General features: G+C 38.3%; 1 protein-coding gene across 1 annotated transcript in view; it reads left to right on the top strand.

Annotated features, from left to right (window-relative positions):
* mxra8a (matrix-remodelling associated 8a) overlaps positions 1 to 19,557 on the top strand; it is a 30,271-nt gene that overhangs the window by 3,259 nt on the left and 7,455 nt on the right. Inside the window, exons 2-5 of the mRNA XM_017682914.2 lie at positions 2,554 to 2,580; positions 2,990 to 3,292; positions 3,382 to 3,483; positions 5,023 to 5,511. Of these exons, the coding sequence (XP_017538403.1) occupies positions 2,554 to 2,580; positions 2,990 to 3,292; positions 3,382 to 3,483; positions 5,023 to 5,511 (921 nt within the window). The remainder of the gene's footprint in view (positions 1 to 2,553; positions 2,581 to 2,989; positions 3,293 to 3,381; positions 3,484 to 5,022; positions 5,512 to 19,557) is intronic.

Raw genomic sequence — 19,557 nt, forward strand, 5'->3', positions numbered from 1 at the left:
TGACTGTTTTTCCTTCTCTCTGTCTATCTCTTTCTTTCTCTCCCTCCCTCCCATCTCTTTCTGTCTCTCTCGTGTCTCTCGCCCCCCCGCCCTTGTCTCTATTTACTCTGTCTCTCTCACTCTCTGTCTTTCTCTTCCCCTTCCCTTTTGTTTTTCTCCCTGACTCACTCACTCTGTCTCACTTACCCTCTGTCTGTTTCTCACTCACTCTCTCACTCACCCTCTTTTCTTTCTATCTCTCTCTGTCTCTCTCTCTCTCTTTTCTATCACTCTCTCTCTCTGTCTGTCTCTCTCTCTTTTCTATCACTCTCTCTCTCTCTGTCTGTCTCTCTGTCACTTGCCCTCTCTCTGTCTCTCTTCTGTCTCTCTGTCACTCTCACCGTTTCTTTGTCTCTGTGCCCCCTTTTCCTTCTGAAGTGCATGTGTTCCTCTGGTTTCTAACATATGCTCATTACCAGCTTTTCCTTTATTCTTCCTCGAGGCTTTTCTTTTCCCTCCTGCCTTAGTTGATTCTGACAGGCTGCCGCACAAAGAACACTGTATTTCCTGTATTTCAGCAGAAGTGATAATCCTTGGTTAAGTGTTTAATTCACAGGAATATAAGTACTGCGATCAAAAATATAGTGACTACATTGTTTCTTTTTAAAAGTTCATACATTTTTTTTCTGATATTTTAGAAAGAAGCCTCCTATACGGACATACTTTAATAAAGTACATAAAACTGAAAAAATATGTGAAGTTCCTACATCATGGAAAACTGAATTTGAAGTCAATTTCATGTAGTAAGTAAATATTGTTAAGTTTTAATATATACCATTCAATTTCCAGGGCATATAGCCCATATATTGAAACTAAGCTGCAATCACAGCCTAATTTAAATGTACTTTTTTGTGATGTCACAAAGACCAATATTTGAACATACAGCCGTGCATTTAGCTTCCAACAGTTAAGCCCAGCCTTACATCTTTTTGGATTATGCACAATACAGGGCAACCAATCACAAAAATGGTAGGTTAAATCTTAAATGTGTTAATCTTTTGCACACTAACACAAACCTACACAATAATCATAAGTGGACCTTGAAAGATGTAAAGTACAAATAAAACATGTAAGATATGTGCCCTTTAACCTCAGTAGCTAATAACATATACTTTGTAACTGCCCACTGCTGTAAAACCCACCAAGCGAAACACCCTATGAGATTAGCTGTTAGGCAATATGACAATATGTTATTGTTATGATAAAAGAGGTTAGAAGAAATTAGAGGATATCATCAGTACTTCTTAAACACTGAACAGCTGCATGCATGTGTGTGTCTGTGCGATCTTGTTTGTGTGTGTTTTTTTTTAAATATATTTTGTCTGGGTGGGACAATAAAGAAAGTGACTCAGTTTCTTTTACAAGGGTCTGGTTTTCCAAACTATAAAATAGCCTCTTAATGAATTTTTGGTGGTATGCTTCAGCCATGCCCAGTCAGACACTTAGCACTTTAATCCGTTAAAGTTATATAGGCTATTTTATATAAGGTCTCTTGGGATCATCTTTGGACTAAACATTACATCACTGGAAAGACATTGACTGGTAAGGGTTGAGCAACGATAATCGATATTGTGATCAATTATACCGCATTACATACTAAATACATTTCGGAGTATATCATGGATATCATGGACTCCTTAACTATTACATTGAAGAATACAGTACCTCTCTGTTGAGTAAGGTATAGTATGCATAGGTAGTATTCCTCAATAAATTCTTCAATTTTTTTTTGTAAAAGAAGAGCACAGAGATGTGGCAAAAGTCATAGTTTACTTAATCAGGAACTATAGAAAAGAATTAATGTTTTATAATATTGCCAAACAAAATGTTATTGACACTTTTTTGCTGCAGTGAAGTATTTCATCACTTGAGGTGCAATTGACAAAAAGTATACAGTGGACAAACTGATCTGTTTATTGGCTTTTTTATGAATCATGCCTCAATTATTAAACAATCGAATACGTCTACTTCAGGATTGTGTAACATTTTATTCAAATACTATCTTGGTCCTGAGCTTCAGTCTGCCATCCATGCATAAAGCAGACTTTTCTTCTTGTTTCTTAATACTCCAACATGTCATCAGAGGAAACCAAGTCGCAGAGCTAAGAGGAACTTATGGTTGTATTTTTAGTCCAGTTCCATTGACTAATTATTTTATAATCCATTAACCATCCTGTTTTTCATCTGTTATCCACCTTTGTATTTATTGTGCTACAAGTGTATGTAGCCAAATAGCCATATGGGCTGATAGTTTGAGTGTCACCACCAGTCAGCTTGACAAATGGACTTGGACCTCTGTGGATTTTTTTTCTCAGCAAATCAGTTAGCTAGTGTCCACCATCGCTAACAGAGTTGTTATGGGAGATGACTGGGGCCGTATCAGGAGGGTACTTAGCCTGGGAGGAAGAATAAGAAGGGGGTCTGCATCCTTGCTCTTGGCATAACCTCATGCTGGCTGGCTTGTTTTGTTTGTGTGTGATTATAATCATTTTTCTCTGTTTGCTTTTGTTACAGTTGCTGTGTTTTCTCTCTTCACCACTGGTGAGCCCCTTATACACTTTAAATGATCTTAATCTCAAGTATTTCCCAGTCTTATCTTTGTTTGCCACATCTGTAGCATGCAGATAATTGCCATGAACAATTATTTTCCTGTACTTATTAAAAAAAACAGGACATTTTTTGGCTCAAAACACACTTGGCATAAATAGTAGCCAATGGGGAAATGTTTCAGCATTGCAATGAAATTGCTGTACCAGATGTGGCAGATAGAGAGTAGACTGAAAATGCTGGAGTATTCCATTAACTGCATTCTTTGTTTAGTGTTGCTGATAAGAGGATGCTTTACCACAGAAGCAATTGTAGTATTTATTCCATTATATTAATATAATAATTCATGCAAGTTTGGATATAAATACTTACTTGTATGAATTATTTCTTTTCTTTCTCTCAGTACTAGGCCAGAGTGATGGCAGTGGTGTGGTGGTAGCCATGTACAATATTAGTGCACCTCAGGGGTCTCAGGCAGTACTGCAGTGTCACAGCCAGCGCATGGTGTGGACCCAGGACCGGCTGAAGGACCGCCAGCGTGTTGTCCACTGGGATCTGTTCCGCAGCACTCCACTCTACGCCATGGAGCGTGTCCTGGACATGTTTTCTGCAGGAGATCAGCGTCTCTATAATGCGTATAACCAGGGACGCGTCAGCATGTCCAAGACCGCTTTCACAGATGGCAACTTCTCACTAGTTATCAACAGTGAGCACTGCTCTTTTTTTTACTGGTACACTTCAAAAGTGCCTGTTGATCCTTTCATTTTATTTAATGTGGTGTGATCATTATTACAGATGTGACTATGACTGACAAAGGCATCTACTCATGCAACCTTCACCATCACTACTGCCATCTCTATGAATCAACCAAAGTGCAGCTCAATGTCACCAAATCAGGTTGGTTAACTTCTCTCTGTGTACTCATTTGTGGACAGTACAGATGTGGCCAAGTGTTAATGCAACTTGTAGTTCACATACTTCTACTTTACACAGAAATCATGAAAATAAGCCAGGGAACACTGGCCTACTTACAATGATTGCTAGTTGCTTCCTTTTTGTTTTCACTAATTACTAGCTGGGGAGTAACAATAGACTCAGTCCATGATTCAATTTGGTTAACCGTACTGGGTTCACAGGTTCATTAAGCATTCTCACAATATTTTAACATAATAATTATAGTGAATTATTCATTGGTGAAAATCGTTTGCAACTTTTAATGGCAATTGCATTAGATGTCATATTTAACTGAATGCCTCCACAATGAACACTGTCATGCCATGATGCCACACATTGTTACATGCATCATTAATAAAGATAAGCTATAGAATCGCTGCCTGTTCCAATGCTCATTCTAACATACTGCCACTTCCCCTTGAGGGAAACCCTAATGCTGTCTTAAGGGCCATTCCAGTACTTTAGAAGCTCAAGTGAAGTGTCAACTTACTGCAGAAATTGCCCAGAAATCATTGCAACCTGGCAAAATTCCTTTATCAAGCCGGAACCAGTGTGCTGCATTCAGAATGGATTTGAATTAGCAAAATACTACATCTGTTATGCTGGTTAGCAAGCTAAACGAGCTACACAGCTAGCACCAACAAAAAATATAAGCTATATGCTACAGTTCTATACTAAAGTACATTGCCAGCTAAAGTGATTATTCAGAAAAAAATATGTATGTTCAAGCATGTCAAAAAATGTTCTGCATTGCAAAGTTTACATGGCTAGCCGATTAGCTCACTGTGTCCTGTAGCTAAAGTCAAGTGTGAAAAATCTGCCTCTTCTCTGTCCCTGCGTTTCTTTGGGCTACGAATGGCCTCTTTTGTACCGTGACACACTTCAAAATGGTCAAAATTGGCTTGGGCATGTTAAAAAAGAGTATTTAAACAAGGCCTAAGATGACCCAGAAGATCTTAAATCTTAGCAGAATTGAGGCTGATATGAATAAAAATTCCACATTTAAATTATTTTGCTACATATTAAAATTCTGATCTAATTACAGTATATTTAAAACACTTCAGTGAAGGCTTTACAAGATGTGGTAAAACTTGCCCTGTATTGTTTTTGACCAGATTTAAATTTGTAGGATCATGCAAAACACTTGACTCGACTTCCACACATGTCTGAGATTGGTCAGGCTACTCGCTGTGTGCAATAAAATATTTAGGTCTGGTTAGAAGGCTCATTTGCATGTTGAATCCTCCTGAAATACTGGTTTTGGAAAGGCAGATATTGTGATAATAACTCACAAGCAGTGTATTGTACAGCCTTACCAGAAACCTTTTCTGCCTGTTTATGCTCATACCATTATTCTTTACCCAGAAGCTTTTGATCCTGGTCTTCTTGTATCATGAAGCAGGGCACACAGACATTTTGAACATTGCCTTTTCTGTCAGGAAAACTGAATTTGTGTTCATCCCATTTTTATTGTGATTACAGCTCGCAAAGTGCGGCGTTTCTGGGATGGGCAGAAGGCGGTGTATGTGGTCCTTTTAAACAGTACAGTTGCGTTGCCCTGCGTGAACCGCCGGCCCATCTGGACAGAGGGCAACAGCCAGGAGGAGCAGCAGCAAGTGGTGCACTGGGACCGCCAGGCACCAGGTGTCCGTCATGATCGTGCTGACCGCCTTATCGACTTGTATGCTTCAGGAGAGCGGCGCCATTATGGGCCACTCTTTATTCGGCAGAAGATGAATATCTCGGCCACAGCTTTCTCACAAGGAGATTTCTCACTCATCATCTCGGACCTACAACCAGCTGACCAAGGGCTGTACTCCTGCCATCTACACCACCACTATTGTGGCCTACATGAGAGACGCATCTTTCAGCTGACTGTTGGCCCACCCGTCCCACAGGAGCCTACTGATGCCCCACCCGTCCCACAGGAGCCTACTGATGCCCCACAAGCGCTACCCAATGAAGATCCCAGTAAGATAAATGTTATCATCATTTAAAAAGGGTGTTGACAAATCTGAGCATTTATGTTTTTTTACATATACAGTCACGCCTTCAAAAATGTGGATGTTGACATTTCTTTTCTTCCATACTCTTCCACAGTGTATCAAATTTTAAATTAAATAATGAATATGAGCTCAAAGTGCAGATTTTCAACTTTAATTTGAGAGTATAAACATTCAAATCAAGTGATGTAAGAATTACAGCCACTTTCATGCACAGCGTGTCACCCCTTCTCCCCATTTTAGGGGCTAAAAAGTAATTGGACAAAATAATATAATCATGAATTAAATTGCAAGTATTTGGATTAAAAATGACAGTCAATGATTGTCTGAAGCTTGACACCCATAAATATCAGAAGACGCTGGGTTCCTTCCCAGGTGGTGCTCTGCCAGGCCTTTACTGCAGCTGTCCTCAGTTGCTCCTTGTTCTTGGGGCGTTTTACATTCAGTTTTGCCTTCAGTAAGTGAAATGCATGTTCATTTGGCTTGAAGTGAGGTGACTGACTTTCTGACTTTGTCTTTGTCTTAAAGTCTTGGGTTGCTTATGCAGTATGTCCAGTATTTCCGGTTCATTGTCCATCCGCACTGTCCAATACGTTTTGAAGCAGTTAATTGAATCTGTGCTGACAACATAGAACTATACACTTTATCCTGCTGCTTTTGTAAGCAGTATCATCACTAAACACAGAAACTTGTTCCACTGGCAGCCATATATGCCATAACCCTACCTCCACCATACTTGATGAAGTGTTCTGCTTTGGATCAAAAGTTGTTCCTTCCCTTCCCCATACTTTTCTTGTCCCATCATTCTGGTGCAAGTTGGTCTTTGTTTCATTTGACCATAAGTTGTGTTCCTGAACTTTTTAGATTTTTTTTCTGGTCTTTCTGTTTGAGACTTACAGATAGTTTACAACTTATGGTAAACCCTCTGTTTTTGCTCTGGTGAAGTCTTCTCTTGATTGTTGACTTTGACACAGATACATCTATCTCCAGAATGGTGTTCTTGATCTGGCCAGCTGTTGTGAAGGGATTTTTCTTCACCAGGAAAAGAATTCTGTCATCCACCACAATAGTTTTCCATGGTTTTCTGTGTTTTAAGTGTGTATGAGCTGTTTTTTTTTTCTTTTTCTTTTTAAGAATGTACCGAATAGTTTATATGGCCACACCTAGTGTTTTGCTGTCTTTCTGATTTGGTTTGTTTTAATTTGTAAGCATAATGATGACTTGCTTTGCTGGCAGTCATGGTGCTAAGGACTTTATATTGGGACTTAACAGAAGGAGAATCTAAATGCCATACTTGAAATCAACTCCATACCTTTTATTTACTTAATTGTAGATTTTCTATGGGGTTTAGGTCAGGGAACTGGGGTGCCCATGGCAAAACCTTAATTGTTTGGTCAGTAAACCATTTTTATGTTAATTTTGGGGTGTGCGTTGTCCTGCTAAAAGTCCAAACTATGGCCCAGTTTAAGCTTCCTAGCTGAGGTAGTCAGGTTTAGATTTTATTTTTGCTGGTACTTGGTAGATATAGTTGTTTGCAAAAGTTAGAACTGACAGTGCAACCTTTTTGTGTTATTTTTACCTTTTACTTAAATATATATTAAGATAAACCTTGAAGGTTATACGCTCCAATTTTGTACTTTTTAACTCCATATATCTTTCACTGATTAAAACTGGCTATCATATGTATTTTTCTGCATAAAAAGTGTATTTTTAGGCATTCTGTATAACTGGAAAGCTTGCCAGGTCCAGCAAAATCCCATCATATGTGTTGCAACAAGGCTGAAGTGTCTGTTGTGTGACTGCGACTACACAATCACTGTAGAGATCCTGTCAAAAAACTGATTTATTAGTTTCTTAGGTGAAACTCCATTTTCTAAGCTATATTCACTTCATTATATACAACATCCACTAATATGGCAGCCTTAGGACCAAGCATGTGCAATGTCAGTCAAAGCTGGCTGGATATCAGGGCTTCTGGGAATACTAAAATGAGAAGTATATGTAGGCCGCGTTTACAATGAGAAAGTATTCCTATTTTTTCAAGCATAGGCAGAGATTAGTGATTAATAAATGGCACATTTAACAGTGTTTACTGGCGATGCATCTCTGCCATGGCAGTGACTTAAAACTATTGTTGAATTATGAAATGGGGGAAACGTGTTTTGGGGACCTGACAGTTTTTTTGCTGGCTCTGTTTCTGCCACTCATCTCAGCACTGGTTGCTGTACGTCATTGTTCTTGAGTTTCACTTCTCAATTTTTTATTCACAATGTTTTATGAGTGTGGGGGAGGAGATGAAGTGGGCCTTGTTACTGGTGTGTGCATTTAAACATGTTGTGCTGTGCATTTCACCCTACCATAGTCAGCAAAAACTGGGCCAATCTCAGTTCTCCCAACCAACAGCTGTTAGTTCTCTTTTTTTCTCTCTCTCTCTCACACACACACACACACAATCTCTTTCTCTGGAAGTGGAAAAACAAGAATAGGCTGTTTTGTTTTTTTGGAAGACATCGAAAGAGGACAGATGTAGAGATTCTGGAAGAAAGACTGGCATGTACAAAAACACACACATTTAAACACATCAACATACATTATAAAAGGCCAGCTTTTGTCAAATGCATTATTTGTCCAGTCATGTAGTATACATTACTATACGAGCAGAAAATCTAAACAGAACTATCAAAAAAAGAATCAGTCAAAAGGTTTTTCCTCCAAATATAGCAACTTCCAGGATACATCAAATAATATTTTGACAGTTGCTTTCATTTTTGTTAAACCCAAGATTTTAAAACCTCTCTACTGAACAAAGGCTTCCAGTTACAAATACAAGGAGAATACACTTGTACACATGCACACTCTCTAACACTAGACTTTGGTTCTATTTTTGCTATCATAGCTGCCACCTTAATTGTCTGTAAATAATGAATTGCTCACCAGCAAACATCCATTCAGCCCTTCTTCAGAAAGTGTTTCATTTCTCTCATTTCTTCTACTTTTTGCTCAAACTTCTCTGTATCTACCCTCTGCCCCAATTCCCGCAGTTCACCCCTGTTTTCTTTCCTGGCTCTGGTCCTGATCGCCACGTGTGCATCTGTGTTTCAAGTGCTGCCAGACAGACAAGAGAAATGGAGGATAGAAGATTATTTCACATTAGATAAGAAAATGGCAAAAGAAAGGAGGGTGAAGGAGAGAAGGGAAGAGTGGAAATACAGAAGATGAACAGATGGTCTCAGTAGGAGTGCAACAGCTCTTTATTTCCATAAACTTTGACTGTCTCATATCTTTGGAAGTTTAAACACAACACATGGAAACGTGTGCGTGTGAAATGAAATTGAAATATTTAAGAAATATATTTAATTTATATTCAACTAAACAAAGAAAACAGTTTTAGCCATGTTTGTAGTGGTTGAAGAAAAGTATAAGTAGCTCATCTTGCCCCACTCCAAGGTACTTTTCTGCTGGTAATAATACTAATATCTGGAAGTGAGGTAAAAAGTATCAATACAACCAAAATTGATAATTAGCAACCACTACACAATATTGGCATAAAAACAATTAAGCACATGTTTTATGGTATAAACTGTTTTAAGGACTATGCCACAGTTGCATTGTTTGAAGAACAAAGATTGCTACCAAATTAAAGCAGCACATTTAGTATCATGACACACCTCCAGCTCCAGGCTAGGACTCTAGTTTTCCAGTCCCTAGTGTTATTAGAAGGTACAGTCATAATTTTTCATCGTTTAAAATTTGTATAACAAGAATATTGACTCGGAAACCAGAGATAGCACCAGTCCAATATTTCAGTATTTGTATTGGCCAGATATCAACAGAACAAACTGAAGCAGATCGTGGAGGAAAAAAAGAAGGAATCCTATTAGTTATTCGGGTTGCTAGTAGTGAAACATAAAATAAGGCAAAGTAAAATAGCTCATGTTATAATACATGATACTGTCCCATGATAACAGTAAGGATAGGGCTATACAGAGTTCGAGTGGCTTGATTAAATGTATACAAAATAAAATTGGTGTTGAAGTTAACGAATTGTTAATGCAATAAAAACTGCACTGTGGTTTTGAAAATGCCATTAATTCATTTTCCTAGTTTAACCCTTCAAACCACCTGTCATTCCAGCCTGAAACCCAGCTGCTCATGCTGCCGTTACTTCACTCAAATACAGCTTATATATGGCAAGTTTCATTAACGTCTCGCTTGATGAAATCAGAATTATTTCCAGCTACGAAAATGGCATGAATTTCTTTGTCACAGAAGGATGTTAAGTAAGCAAAATGCTGATACTGGCAACATCAGTAGTATCAGTAAAGCTAGTATTGGAGGATGCCTTCAGGAGATTATGGAAAAACCAACAAGAAATAACATGGTTGGATGAGAGGTCTGTGATCACAGAGGAGTTCAAACATGCAGCCACTGTTGCGCTCACTGCATACTGTATTTTCATTTTCATGTTAATTTTCAATGTTAGTCAGATTTGAACAAATGTGACTTAATCTGGATTAATTACACATAATAGTGTGATTAACATGATTAACTGTGATTGATTTAATTTATTTAAATTTATATATATATATATATATATATATATATATATATATATATATATATATATATATATGTGGTGTCATTCCATCTCTGTTTTAAACACTAAATAAAATCAAATCGTGAGCTGCATGTATCGTTATACACCCTTAGTGTGATATGTTTTTTTTTTTTTTTTTTTAATAATTGGAGTGGGGGTTGTGGTTGGAAGTCTGGGGACGTGTTAGTCTGGTTAAAAAAATGCCAATAGGAGAATGTGGGAAAACCATTTTCTATGGCTGAGAAATGCCTGCGCGTCTTGGACCCGAGTCTACACGGACCTCAGTAGAATCCAGTGGGATAACATCACATGCCTGTGGGCGGGGGAGAAAAGAGCAAAACACTTTAAGAACTGCTGAACACATTACTAAAAAGAAAATACATTCTGATATTGCTTGAATGTTTATTTAACTGCACAAAAAGTAGTAAAGTAACTAAAGCTTGTTCTGTGTACTTGATGAAGTGTGCTGTTCTTTCCCATTTGTGATACATTTTGTGTGCTTTGGCAATTCTAAAATAGACATGGGCATGTAGTTTTTCCTTGAATCATTTTCCACTGTCTTACTCTTTTCGGTCTGCAAGATCCTACTTTCAGTCAAGCTAACCTTTTGTGGGTTTCAGTTTGTTTTAAGTCTTTTCTCTTTTGTTTCTCCTTGTTTTCTCTCTCTATTTTGCACCCCTGCTTTCCTTCTGTTTTGGAGTTTGCTTGGACTACTTGTTGTTTATCCTCAATACTGCGGAAGTTTGCTTCATGTGTAAAGCATCCAGTCAGCTGCTGCTGTAGTACAGCCTCTGAGCCGCAGAGGAGGAGCAGGAGGAGGAGGTGGTGATGTTGGATTTAGGTCAGCTTAACACAACCCCCACCCCTTCCACCCAAGCAAAATATGCTGGCCCCTTCTTCTGACCTGTTTAAGCATAGAAAGGAAGGCAACTGTCTCTGAACTCACAGACAGAGATATCTAAACTACGTTCTTCCAAAAAAGGAATTTTTGCAGTGCTACCACAGAGCAACCACTTTTGGCATCCTAAAGAACCTTTCTATTTAATTCCAATAAGAGTTTTTCAATGAGCCATAAAACCAGAAAGGCTTCTTCTGTAGTGGTGAGCAGAGAGTGTTTTTAAGAGTGTAGTTTTGTCACAATAACAGACTTTTGACTTTAATAACAAAAAGATGTGTAGTTCAACTATTCTCACCAGCAAATACTTTAAGTTTCTTTCATAACATGGACTCTAATAAGATATCACATCATGCTACGTTATAGGATCATTCCACCATGGTTTTTCTTTGTTTATACTATGAGAGCTTAAAGAGGTTGCTGTTTTACTGTTTTTTTTTCAGGCTTGTCATTCTTCTAAATCAGATGAAATGGGAGTGTATCTTAACCAACTCCAGACAAATGTCAAACAACAATATAATGATAAAATTATATTATTTACTGATCTGTACATCTGTAATGTTACCTCCTTCCATGGCAGTAACTAGCTATGAGGACACCAATGTCCAGATAATTAAGGTATATTAGAAGAGTTTTTCTCTTTCTTCCTTTCATGAGATTAAACATAGAAACAGCATCATTATGATAATACAGTCTACTCAGGAGCACAGCCACACTATCACAGGCCACCCAATCAAATGTGGACAGAATATTTGTTATGCCACATTTCTGGGATGATGAATTTTGATTTGTTTTTTTTGTGAGCACTGTCACTCTATTATGGCCAATCAAAATTTGCCATTATTTTTTAGACTCTCCACACATTATATGCTAAAATATAACATCACCATGGTAAAAATGTAAGAGTTTATAATAATAATAATAATAATAATAATAAATTAAATTTAAAAGCACCTTTCTTGACACTCAAGGACACTGTACAAAATGTAGGGTTATAAAAAAAAAAAATGTTTGTTTATGACCATAATTTCCATATTAATATAATTTTTTCCATAGTAATGTAAAATGCAAACTACAATATTAATGTCTTTACTTTCGAGCACTTGTAACATTGCTGGCTAAAACAGCTTGCTTTAGTCTAGTTCCAGTAGCTGCTTAGTTTAGGCTACAGGCTCCATAGCTGGCTAGATTAGTGATTAGTATGGAGGGATGGGGAAGGAAGAAATTAAAGAAAAAAGTGCATAACAGTTATAGATGGGTTAAAAAAGAGCAATGATTTTGTTAAAAAAAAAAAAAAACTAAAGGAAAAACTTACAGTTGGTATAATACTCATATTTAACAGTTATATTATTCACTCTATGGCATGGGTCACATTTTTGCAAAATTAACCTCACCAAAATTCTGCTCCTAGTTACAGCCCTGCTCCTTTCATTCACAGACAGTTTTTTTGCTGTTGTGAGGCTTATATGCCTGTTCCTATAAAGAGGTCTAAAGTTTTAAGTCACTCGAGGCCCATGTACAGGTTACAACTGGTTATTTCCCCCAGCCACTGGCACTTTTAACTTATCCTACTGACATCTTTGGCTCCGCTACTGCAGATTTGGCCAAATTTCACTGGGCCATGGGTGGATTTAACATTATTCACTCAGCCACTGGCATATTTAAAGATGGAGAAGACTCTGAAGGCAGTCAATCTAAAATGTTTAAGAGACACAGACAAGTATACGCTAGTCATCTGGCAGCTCAGCTAACATTACTTGCTCACTCACAACGTACTTCATCTCAGACCTCATAGCTGCTTTTGTTTTGAGATTTGCTTGTTTGTTTCATCCTGACGCCAGTGAGCTTTTTGTGAAGTTAGCTTAAGTTAGCACGTATGCTTTCAAACGTGATGAAAGTTTGAAGCTGAAAGTTTTATTCCATAACATCTGCAATTAGCCCTATAAAATGATTTTGAGCTTCATGTTTATCCGCACCATCTCTGTGACGTTTCATATGCAGTGTTTAATCAGAACTGTAACCGAACAGCTGACTAAACTCTCCTTTCCGGGCTGTTTTCTTTGATTTTGCTGTGATCAGTTATCTGTTAGTAGTGTTGATCCACATGCAACATACTTTGCAATCATACTTAGTGAGCCCATAAGCTAGAGATCAACCAAAATCAAGAAAAGCAGGCACAAGTGTTTTTCAACTACTCTAAACGAGCCTAGTCTGACAAACCCTTCAACAATGGTGGATTAACCATAAAACACTGCTATGAAATCACATCCCCAAGCCCTGTAAGCCAGGTTTTCTCAGCCTGTGTTAATTTTGCACATGTAGTCATGAACAAGTGACAAGTTTTTCTGTTAATGGTTTTGACTTGCATGATAATAAAAACATGCTAACTTGTTAACTCTGGCTAAGGGTCCCTGGGAAGTTACACCAGGTCTGAGATTATGATCACCTCCTTGTTTCTATGCTCATTGTCCATTTTATCAGCTCCACTTACGATAAAGGTGCACTTTGTAGTTCTACAGTTACAGACTGTAGTCCATCTGTTTCTCTGCATACTTTGTTAGCCCCATTTTACCCTGTTCTTGATTGGTCAGGACCCACATAGACCCTCACAGAGAAGGTACTATTTGGGTGGTGGTTCATTCTCAGCACTGCAGTAACACTGACGTGGTGGTTGTGTAAGTGTGTGTTGTGCTGTTCTGAGTGGATCAGACACAGCAGTGCTGCTGGAGTTTTAAAACACCTCAGTGTCACTGCTGGACTGAGAATAGTCCACCAACCAAAAATATCCAGCCAACAGCATCCTGTGGGCAGTGTCCTGTGACCACTGATGAAGGACTACAGGATGTCCAACACAAACTGTGCAGCTGTCTCTGACTTTACATCTCCAAGGTGGACTGACAAGGTTGGAGTGTCTCTAATAGAGTGGACAGTAAGTGGACACAGTGTTTAAAACTCCAGCAGCACTGCTGTGTGTAATCCACTCAGACCAGCACAACACACACTAACACACCATCATCACATCAGTGTTACTGCAGTGCTGAGAATGATCCACCCAAATAGATTCTGCTCTGTGAGGATCCATAGGGGTCCTGACCACTGAAGAACAGGGTAAAAGGGGACTAACAAAGAAACAGGTGGATGTATGTTACCACTGACTGTGTTTGACCTGTAACAAAATGGCCGTGTTGTTCTGCAGTAATTACATATGTATTTTGCACTCTTCTCTGCTCAGTTGGCAAGCTATCCTATGTGTTTAAGCACAGAGCTTTAAGGTGTCATTATCTACCTGAGCTTGCTTTTTATATGATGTCTCATGGGCTGTAGTTGCCCTACAATAACAACTATTTGAACAGAGTTAGGCAAAGTAGCGACTCAATCTCAAATGGCTTTCTACTCACTATGTAGTGCACACTACGTAGATCATTATATAATGGCCTATCCACACAAACAGTGCATTAAATGTCCAAATAAAAGCTGTTTATAATCAGTCAAAGCTGCGCAATATTATTTCTAACAATATTATATCTAACACTTAGTTCACTGTTTTGGTGTAGAATCCCTTTATGACCTGTGCAGCTCACTACATAGGGCGTAAGGAGCCATTTGAGATTCAGCTGTAGACATGCTCTCATGCTAAACCAAAAATGACAGTCATTGAGCTGGTTTTGTCCATGCTATTCTCATCTCACTGTGCTCCAACCTGAATGTATTTACCTACAGAAAGAAAAGTGAATGAAACTGCTAATATAGTGGTTTCAGCCCCAATCTAATCTGCTAATATGAAATCTTCATTCAAGTAAACTGCCACTGCAGGTCCAAAGTGTATTTAATTAGTGGAACCTGAGCAGTGGTAGAAAATGTGAAGAGCCTTACAAATTCATCATTAGGTCATTTTGTAAACATGCATAAGAATTGCTGAGCTTAGCATGAGAGTGTGAGATTAGACCAAATTGAATCTCATGGTCAATGTGTGACAGTTGGAACCCTGCAACTGTAAAGATATAGAAGATTTACATTTGAGGTAGGAAGTAGCTTGATCTGAAAAAAAAAAATGTAACGTTCCTCTATGCATTAACACCTCAGATTTTCTTATCAAACTTTTATACAAACTCTTCACGTTAAATAAATCATTTAAACATGGCCCAATTTGCTGTTCTGAAGGGAAGATTGACAGTGAAACAACGCTATGTAGCATTTATCACACAGTTTAAACCTCATGTTGACCGTTTTTCGGAGCAGGTCACGTGCAGTCGTGTGAAGAAGTAAGTACACCCCATTAGAAGTTTAGACTTTTTCAGCGCATGTAGAGGTACAAATATCAAATTTTCATTGAAACATTGTTGATGGATAAAGGTGCTATAATTTAAGAAGTGACTTAGAATGAATATTTTTGTCATCTATATAATTGAAATAAACAGTAATGCCATTTTCGTATGTGGAAAAATTAAGTACACCCATATCTGCTTTCAGTGCTTTTTATGTGTCTATATGGTCTCACTAAATATGTTTGCAAAGATTACTAGAATGTGGCCCTACATGACTGACAGTTTGCCAATCAGATCAAAATCAAGGCAAACAGATCAGAAAGGAAGATTGAGTAATTTTTCAGATGCAGCTCTGGTTAAACAGCATATATGAAGCATTGCAGTGAGAATGAGGATAAACATCAAGCTCAAGCTTGTGTTATAGGTTATATGTGGTGGGTAAAGTGTAGTGGGTAACACCTCTGCCTTCTATGCTGTAGACTGGGGTTCAATCCCCCTTTGGGTTAGCACCTTATACTATACCCAGGAGTCCTTTGGCAAGACTCCTAACACTACCTTTGCCTACCTGTGTAATATCAAATTGTACTGGATAAGAGTGTCTGCCAAATGTGGTAAATATAGATCTAATCATATACATTTCATTTAAAAAAAACTTTTAACATCCTTTAGTAGATGGATGCAGAGGAAAGAAGACAAGGAAAGAAGACAAGGAAAGTTGGTGGTGGAATGAGGAAGTCCAGGAGAGTATTCAGAAGAAGAAGGCAGCTAAGAAAAAGTGGGATAACCAGAGAGATGAAGGAAGTAGGCAGGAGTATTGTGAGGCTAGTCGCATAGCGAAAAGAATGGTGGCAAAGGCAAAGACTCAGGCCTATGATGACCTGTATGAGAGGCTGGACAGTAAAGAAGGAGTAAAGGACTTGTATCGTTTGGCTAAACAGAGAGATAGAGCTGGAAAGGATGTACAGCAGGTTAGGCTGATAAAGGATAGAGAGGGAAATGTACTAGTGAGTGAACAGAGAGTGTTGAGTAGATGGAAGGAGTACTTTGAAGACTAATGAATGAGGAACACGAGAGAGAGAGAGAGAGAGAGGAGGACAATGGGGGGAGAGATGGTGGATCAGGAAGTGCAGAGAATTAGTAAGGTGGAAGTGAGAGCAGCTTTAAAAAGGATGAAGAATGGAAAAGCAGTTGGTCCAGATGACATACCTGTGGAGGTATGGAGATGTTTAGGAGAGAAGGCAGTGGACTTTTTAACCAGGTTGTTTAACAAAATCCTGGAGAGTGAGAGGATGCCTGATGAGTGGAGAAGCAGTGTACTGGTCCCCATTTTTAAGAACAAGGGTGATGTGCAGAGCTGCAGTAACTACAGAGGTATAAAGTTGATGAGCCATACCATGAAGGTATGGGAAAGAGTTGTTGAAGCAAGGCTAAGGCGAGAGACCAGTGAGCAGCAGTTTGGTTTCATGCCCAGAACCAGAGTACCACAGATGCAATTTTTGCGTTGAGAGTGTTGGTAGAGAAGTACAGAGAAGGTCAGAAGGAGCTACATTGTGTCTTTGTGGATCTAGAGAAGGCATTTGATAGGTTGCCAAGAGAGGAACTGTGGTACTGTGTGAGGAAGTCAGGTGTAGCTGAAAAGTATGTTAGGGTGGTGCAGGACATGTATGAGGATAGTGAGACAGTGGTGAGGTGTGCAGTTGGAGTGACAAATGGTTTCAAGGTGAAGGTAGGGTTACATCAGGGATCAGCTTTGAGCCCCTTCTTGTTTGCAATGGTGATGGAAAGGTTGACAGATGAGGTCAGGCATGAGGCTCCATGGACCATGATGTTTGCAGATGACATTGTAATCTGTGGTGAGAGTAGAGAGCAGGTGGAAGAGAATCTGGAGAGGTGGAGGTTTGCACTGGAGAGGAGAGGAATGAAGGTCAGTAGAGACAAGACGGAATACATGTGTGTGAATGAGAGGGAGGCAGGTGGAAAGGTGAAGATGCAAGGAGTAGAGGTCGTAAAGGTGGATGACTTCAAATATCTTGGGTCAACCATCCAGAGCAGTGGACATATATATATATATATATATATATATATATATATATATATATATATATATATATATATATATATATATATATATGGGTCATTCCATGGAAATGGCACATTTTGAGTCCTCATCTCCTCTTTAGGTGTATTTTATCTACTGGGTCACAAAAATCTATATTTTAACAGCTTTACACATACATTGAAATATCTCCTTTAATACAGTGTATTTTTTTTTTTTATTTGATCTTTTTATGAGAACTTTGTTTATTTATTTATTTTTGCTGACACCACCTATTTTGTCATGTCCCTCATGGCCTTCAACAAAAGTATACTTAGAATATACCAAATACAACTATAAAAAAGTCCATATATTTTGATGTCAACCTAAACAACTGTCTGTGTTTAATTGTTTGTGATATTATTTTTCAAAATTAATTGATAATTATTTATTAAAATCACATTATTTAGTTCTGTACCTAAGTAACCCCTCAACCCCGTAACACAAATGAATCTCCCCCACAAAAACAATGGTATGATCCATATGATCCATATACATCAAGAAGTGACATCACTCAAGTCTTTTGGACAACAGGACAGCAAAGACAGGCAAGTGGCTTCCTTCTTTTATTTAATTTTGGTCATTTATCTTGTGATATTGTGGTCACCAAACTCAGTGACTCAACACCGTCACATGAAAAAAAGATAGAAAACTATTACTTATAAAAAAAGTTTTTTTTATTTCAAAACTATATGCTAATTCTGAATCTCATGCATGCCATGTGCTCTCTCTCTGGTATACAGTATGTAGAGCAGTGGCCATTTTGTGCAAAAATCACAACCCCGTCACACTCAACCCCGTTACATGTTTGACTGTGAGGTATACATATCAATGATACATTTAAGCAAAAAATTTGAAAATGTCAAAGTCCAATTTGAACCATTCTAGTGGAATGACCCATATACATATATACATACACACATACACATACATACATATATACACTAATCAAAAAAATAAAGGGAACACTCAAATAACACATCCTAGATCTGAATGAATGAAATATTCTCATTGAATACTTTGTTCTGTACAAAGTTGAATGTGCTGACAACAAAATCACACAAAAATCATTAATGGAAATCAAATTTATTAAGGCCTGGATTTGGAGTCACACACACAATTAAAGTGGAAAAACACACTACAGGCTGATCCAACTTTGATGTAATGTCCTTAAAACAAGTAAAAATTAGGCTCAGTATTGTATGTGGCCTCCATGTGCCTGTATGAACTCCCTACAACGCCTGGGCATGCTCCTGATGAGGTGGCAGATTTCCACCTGTTGTCTATTCCATTTGCACAACAGCATGTGAAATTGATTGTCAATTAGTGTTGCTTCCTAAATGGACAGTTTGATTTCACAGACGTTTGATTTACTTCATTATATTGTGTTGTTTAAGTGTTCCCTATATTTTTTTGAGCAGTGTATATTGGACAGAAGAGGTACATTTAGCCCAGTATGGGGCAAAACATTGATTAAAATGAAAGTGTATTTGTTCTGTCCGATGGATGGTTAAGCAATGCTTCAGAAACATGTCTGGTGTAACTTGGCCTTTAGCCTACATAAAGAATTGAAACGGACGTATCAAAAGTTAAAGCACTGAATACAACATAGTCTACAAGGTAATATTGCAAAAAGATTTTACTTCAATAGAGACAAATTTATGTTTCTTCTCGTGGAAGAAAATCCAGCAATACACATTGGGTAAATCAGTGATACAAAGCTTGGCTCTTGTGTTTAAGAGGTTCTGAACACTATCCACTTTACTGCAAGGTCAGAGGACACTGATGCTACACCATTTGCTTTTAAATACAGCCAAACACTGGGTTATGTCCACCCTGGTGGCCATGAAATCAGGACAATCCCATGGTTCCTGAGGAGCTCCTGTTCTGGATTACTGGCTCTATAAAAGCTCTACTTCCTCTGTGTGCTCTGGAGACAGGAGCCAACTTGATGAGCTGTGCTCTCCATGAAGGAATCTGTTGAAGGCCAAGCAGCTGTAGGAAGTCAAATTGGCCTTGCATGGGCTGAGCTTCTGTGGCACTGGTTGTAGAGGAGTTTTTACTGACTGCAAAACAATACTGCAATACCGCATATTATCTCCTGGAATAGACTCTTCCACTTTTTTGGTTTTGGAACATAGACAGATGGACACACAGATATA

Source organism: Pygocentrus nattereri, chromosome 21, assembly GCF_015220715.1.
Source record: "Pygocentrus nattereri isolate fPygNat1 chromosome 21, fPygNat1.pri, whole genome shotgun sequence".
Classification (NCBI taxonomy): Eukaryota; Metazoa; Chordata; class Actinopteri; order Characiformes; family Serrasalmidae; genus Pygocentrus; species Pygocentrus nattereri.